This window comes from Vigna radiata, unplaced genomic scaffold, assembly GCF_000741045.1.
Source record: "Vigna radiata var. radiata cultivar VC1973A unplaced genomic scaffold, Vradiata_ver6 scaffold_411, whole genome shotgun sequence".
Taxonomy (NCBI): domain Eukaryota; kingdom Viridiplantae; phylum Streptophyta; class Magnoliopsida; order Fabales; family Fabaceae; genus Vigna; species Vigna radiata.
Genome location: NW_014544153.1, coordinates 28,970 through 34,463, shown reverse-complemented (window position 1 = coordinate 34,463; position 5,494 = coordinate 28,970). Strand labels below are relative to the sequence as shown.

Below are 5,494 nucleotides of genomic sequence, written 5' to 3'. Positions count from 1 at the left end.
GGGGGGGGGGCGTGGCGGTAATGATGGTGGTGGTGGTGACAATGGTTATGGTTGGTCATGGTGGTGGTGGCGGAGGTAGCAGTGGTTATGGTGGTGGTGGCGGTGGTGCTGGTGGTGGTGGCAGTCNTAGTGGCGGCGAAATTGGTGGTGGTGGTAGTGGTGGTGGTTGTGTGGGTGATNGTGGTTTCGGTGGCAGCGGCGGGGGTGGAAGTGGTGTTGGAGGTTGTGGTGTGGTTTTGGTCGTGGTTGTGGTGGTGGTGGCGGTGGTGATGGGGTAATCGTGGTAGTGGCGGTGCGGCTGTAGCGGCAACGATGGTGGTGTTTGTGTTGGTGGTGGTTGTGGTGGTGGTGGTGGTGATGCAGGTGGTTGCGTTGATGGTAGTGGCGGCCTTGGTGGTGGTAGGGGTGGTGGTTGTCATGGTGGTGGTGGTGGTGCCAATGGTTGTGGTGGTGGGGGGGGGAGGGTGGCAATGGCGGTAGTCATGGTGGAGGTGGCGGTGATGGTGGGGTTTGTGGTGGTAGTTGTGGTGGTCTTTGTGGCGGTGGTGGTGGCAATGGTGGTGGTAGTTGTGGCGGCGGTGGTGGTGGCGGTGGTGGTGGCGGTGGTGGCGGTGGTGGTTGTGGTGGCGACGATGGTGGTAGTGGTTGTGGTGGTGGTGGTGGTGGTGGGGGTGTTAGTGGTTTTGGTGTTGGTGGTGGCGGCGGCGTCAGTGGTGGTGGATGTTGTGGTGGTGGTAGGTGTGGTGGTGGTGATGGTAGTGGCAATTGTGGCGGCGGCGACGGTGGCGACGGCGGCTGCAGCGGTGGTGGTTGCGGCTACAATGGTGGCGACAGTGATGGTGGTGGTAGTTTTGGAGTTTTTGGACGTGGTGGTGGTATCAGTGGTGGCGGCGGCGGTGATGGTGGTGGTGATGGTCGCGGTGGTAGAGATGGTGGTGCTAGGGGTGGTTATGGTGGTGGTTGGGGTTGTGGTGGTGGTGGTGGTGGTGGTGGTGGTAATGGTGGGTTCGGCGGCGGCGGTGATGGTGGTGGTGGTGGTGATTGTAGTGGTGGTCCTGGTCGTGGTGGTGGCAGTAGCAGTGCCGGCGGCGGTGGCGGCGACATTGGTTGTGCTAGTAGTTGTGGTGGTGGTAGCGGCAGCGGCGGCGGCGGTAGTGGTTGTGGTGGTTATGGTGTTAGTGGTGGTGGTGGTGGTGGTAGGGGTGGTGGTGGTCGTGGATGTCGTTGTGTGGTTAGTGGTGGTCGTGGTACTAGTGGTAGCGGCGGCGACGGTGGTGGTGGTGGTGGTGGTTGTGGTAATGATGGCGGTGGTGGTGCTGATGGTCGTGGTGGTCTTATTGGTGGTGGGGGTGGTGCTGGTGGTAGCGACAGCGGCGAGAGTGGTTGTGGTGGTGGTGGCAGCAACGGTGGTTGTGGTGGCGGTGACGGTAGTGGTGGTGGGGGTTTCGGTGGTAGTGGCCATTATGGTGGTGGTAGTGGTTGCGGTGGTGGTGGCGGTGGCGTTGATGGTGGGGGCACTGGTGGTGGTGGTGGTTATCGTGGTAGTCGTGGCGGTGGTGTTGGTGGTGGTGGTAGTGATGGTGGCGGCAGCAGTGGCGGTGGCGGCAGTGGCGGTGGCGGTGGTGATGTGGGTGGTGGTGGTTGTGGTCTTAGTGGTGGTGGTGGGAATGTGGTGGTGGGTTTGGTGGCGGTGGTGGTTGTGGTGGCGATTGTAGTGGTGGTTGTGGTGGTGATGGTGGCGGCGGCTGCAGTGGTGGTTGTGGTGGCGACGATTGTGGTTGTGGTTGTAGTGGTGTTTGTGGTGATGGTGGGGGTGGTAGTCATGGTGCTGTTAGTGGTGGTGGAGGTTGGTGGTGGTGTGGCGGCGGTGGTAGTGTTGTGGTGGTAGTGGTGGTGGTTGTGGTAGAGGGGGCGGCGGCGGTGGCGGTGGTGGTTGTGGTGGTGGCGGTGGTGTCGTTGGTGGTCATTGTGGTTGAGGATGTGGTGGTGGTGGTGGCATTGTTTGTGGTGGTGGCGGTGATGGTTGTGGTTGTGGTTGTAGTGGTGGTGGTGCTGGTGGCGGCAGCGGTGGTGGCGGCGGCGGTGGTGGTGACGGTGGTTATGGCTGTGGTTGTGGTGGTGGTGGGGGGGGTGGCGGAGGTGGTGATGGGGGTGTTAGTTGTGGTGGTGGTGGTTATGGTGGTGGTGCTGGTGGTGATGGCGGTGGTAGTGGTGGTGGTGGTGGTGGTTGCGGTGGCAGCGGTGGGGGTTGTGGTGGTGATAGTGGTGCTGGGGGGTGGTGATGATGGCGGCGACGGCGTTGCCGGTGATGGTGGTGATGGCTGTGGTGGATGTGGTGGTGGTTGTAGTTGTCGTGGTGGTGGTGGTGGTGGTGTTAGTGGTGGTGGTGCTGTTGGTGGTGGTGTTGGTGGCTGTCAACACCCAATTTCGTCTGGGTGACTGAATCATAGGACTTAGTCTTTGTTTGTGTCTTATTTTATTTTATTTTATTTTTTTATTTTATTTTATTATTTTTTATTTTTAGTTTACTTTGATATTTGATTTAGCTTTATTATTATTATTATATTTTATTTTATTTTCTATATTCTTTTTGAAAAAAAAAGAGAAAAAAGAAATGCTTTTAGCGGAGGGACGTGTACAAGACGACAAGAAAAAAACGATTTTTGGCAGGCACGAGACGCGGTGTGGATTGGCATAGGAGAATTGGCAAAGCTGTTGGGGGGTCTGGATTGGAAGCCATTTATCCGGTCTCTGGGCAGAGAGTGAAGGGGATATAAAAAGGACAAAATGCACGAAGAAGGAGGAGGATTTTTGGTTCCTGAGAAGCATCATCATCCATTGTGCTGGATAGGTAGAGACATTCTTGGAGAAAGGAGGCTATCAACAAAAAGACAAAAAACTTGGTTCCCATCACGGGTTAGGGTGAGGTTTTCCAGAGGTTCACTAGCCGGCATCAACTTCACCGCTGGAATTGCTGCAACTCGAGAGGCTAAGCAACAGCAGAAGCCCGAGAGGTAAGTAACTCCCTCTCTCGCTCATATAGTCACTTGTAATGCATGTTGTATTGTGAATGACTGAATCATGAACGGCGTATTATACTTGCTTTTGGTTATGGCCTCGTGTATGAACTCCCATTCTCTTCATTTGCTTATCTCCATTACCAAAGCAAAAATGAGTGGCAGTGTTTGGAAAGACTAATTGATGGTGCAAAAAGGTTTATGTCATCAATTTGAAGGTGTACAAACACTCAAACAGCAAAGGAACGAACCACAACAAAAATTCACTAGTATACTTGCTAAATTCTAGCAATGTCAATGGCTGAAAACTGATTTTGCACTTTTGGTGAGAAATTGACCAAATGAACAGTAAGTACCACTTTGAAAATGATAAAAACACTTGTTCAAATGTTACAGAAGTGTTGAAATGGTCAAAGACTGCCAATAATAGTTGCTGTAATCAATTATGCAAAAATTCCACTTAAAAGTTTCACAAAAACAGGACTGAAATGGAACTGCAGTAGCTAAAACTGAGTGCAGTGTATTCACAACTTAAAGGACACTTCAAACAGGTTTACATAATCATATGGAACGTGTGCAACTCACCAAACAACCAATATAATGTTCAGATCAAAATATCACTGGTGCACTTCCTAAAAGGCATCCAAAATTGGTGGTTTAGTAGGTGTGTTTCCATTTAGGCTCAAAAATTACCATATGAACAGTGGAAACACATTGCAATTCACCAAATAGAAGTGCACAATCAATCAAACAGCACTAATATACTCAGAATCTCCAAATGATTGGTCTAGTTGTGATTTTCAAGAAAAAATTGGAGCTGAAATTGTTATTTTTGCAGATGTGATGAAAAATGGACTAAACAACAGTGGAAACAAGTTTGAATTATCCAATTGTATATGCACAAACCGTCAAACAGTACAGTATCACATAGAATCAACAATTGGTAGTGGCAATTCCCAGAAATGCAGAAATTTCACTAAAATTGTTGCAGAAATGAGAAATATGACAGATTCAATGTTGGCTGGTTCAATCAAATGTAAAGAAATATCCTAATCAACTAGATTTAGTTCCAGATTATGAACTAGCAGATTACTAAGTGACCTAAGACATGTCAATGATTATAGCACGGTGCATAGCTCACAAGAATATTGAAACAACACTGTTTTACAGATTTTAAGAGCAACTCAAGTATGATTTTCACAAATCAGTGTGTAATCTGAATTGTAATAACTTGAATCATGTTTAAAAACCTCAAACAAACTTGCAGCAAGGTTCATAAACACAAAACACTGGCTGAAACAATGTGCATCATATCAAACCAGGAAAACACGTTGGATGCAGAGTTGAAAAAAAACAAGCGAACGTGTTTTCAATGCTTTAGCTCCATGATCAAAGCTAGACAATGGGTCTTATTGCTTTATATGATCAAAGAGGAGCTATCACTACACTGAACTTGCTTAAACGAAAGAAAAAAAAAATTGGATGTTGAACAAAATTAACACTTGAGACAGATCAAAACTGCAACAGAGGGTTGCATATGACCGTGAAAAAAACTTGAAATGATGAATGAAGATGAATTGAACTCAAACAAACAATTTGCACCAATTAAAATGATTAACAAACACCTAAGGAACAGTGAACAAATCAAATTCACCCAAACAGACACGAATCAGAAAAAAAAATGAATGAAACAGTGACATTCAAGAACAGAACAACACGGAGAAGTGAAAACGAATTGAAAGAGTGACTTAGCTCATGCAGAACTGCGTGGACGTGGTGGCTCTGACTACCAAATGATAGAAGCGACTCCAATCTTCAAGAAGGAGTGGGTCCTCGGACCAGAGTTGGCAGCGGAATGGAGATTGAATGTAGCGGATAGAGTGCGAGCAAGGTGTTTGATAAAAGGTGTGAACGTGTTTGGAGATGATGCAGTGAGGAATTCTAGCTCAGAAGGCTTTCCATAGAGGAAAGAAGCTAGAGGATGCAAAGCTAAAGCTAGCACAGTTTGAACTTGAAGAACGGCTGAAATTCAGCAGCATCTCATTACTATCATTCAAGTTGATTTACAAGAGATGAAGCTTCTCTTTTATAGATGGAGAAGGCTTCAAGATCCATGCAAGGGAAGCTAACATATTTGCTTATTGAAAACGTGATGGAAAGCTAAAGGAAACTTGTGGAGGAAGCTGTCCAACTGGCCACATGCTTCATATGAAAAATGTTTAACATGTGCGACAATGAAGAAGGAGGCAAGCGTGAATGGCTAAGCACATAAGGGTGTTGGTTGGGCGGTAGGCACCTTCTTCATGTTTCCATTTGGGGAAGTTGTTGCCTTCAATCCGTAGGCCTTCTAAAGTCCTCTTCCTTGGTCTCCTTTGCTCTTTCTTAGCTTGGCTAGCTTCTTGAGATGTGTAGACATAGTTTCCTACTTTTATTTGGACACCTACAAAGCAAAGAAAAGTATTTAGTTTAAGTAGAAT

General features: G+C 48.1%; 2 protein-coding genes across 2 annotated transcripts in view; both read left to right on the top strand.

Moving 5' to 3' along the window:
- The first annotated feature begins 23 nt into the window (after positions 1–23).
- Positions 24–2,282, top strand: LOC106755454 (glycine-rich cell wall structural protein-like). Its single transcript, XM_014637615.1, has 5 exons — positions 24–222; positions 364–508; positions 679–1,558; positions 1,654–2,000; positions 2,042–2,282. Exons 1-5 carry the CDS (start codon positions 24–26, stop codon positions 2,280–2,282), a joined length of 1,812 nt encoding a protein of 603 aa, XP_014493101.1.
- Positions 2,283–2,787: 505 nt separating this feature from the next.
- Positions 2,788–5,494, top strand: part of LOC106755453 (loricrin-like) — a 7,380-nt gene continuing 4,673 nt past the window's right edge. Inside the window, exon 1 of the mRNA XM_014637614.1 lies at positions 2,788–3,014. Within this exon, the coding sequence (XP_014493100.1) occupies positions 2,788–3,014 (227 nt within the window). The remainder of the gene's footprint in view (positions 3,015–5,494) is intronic.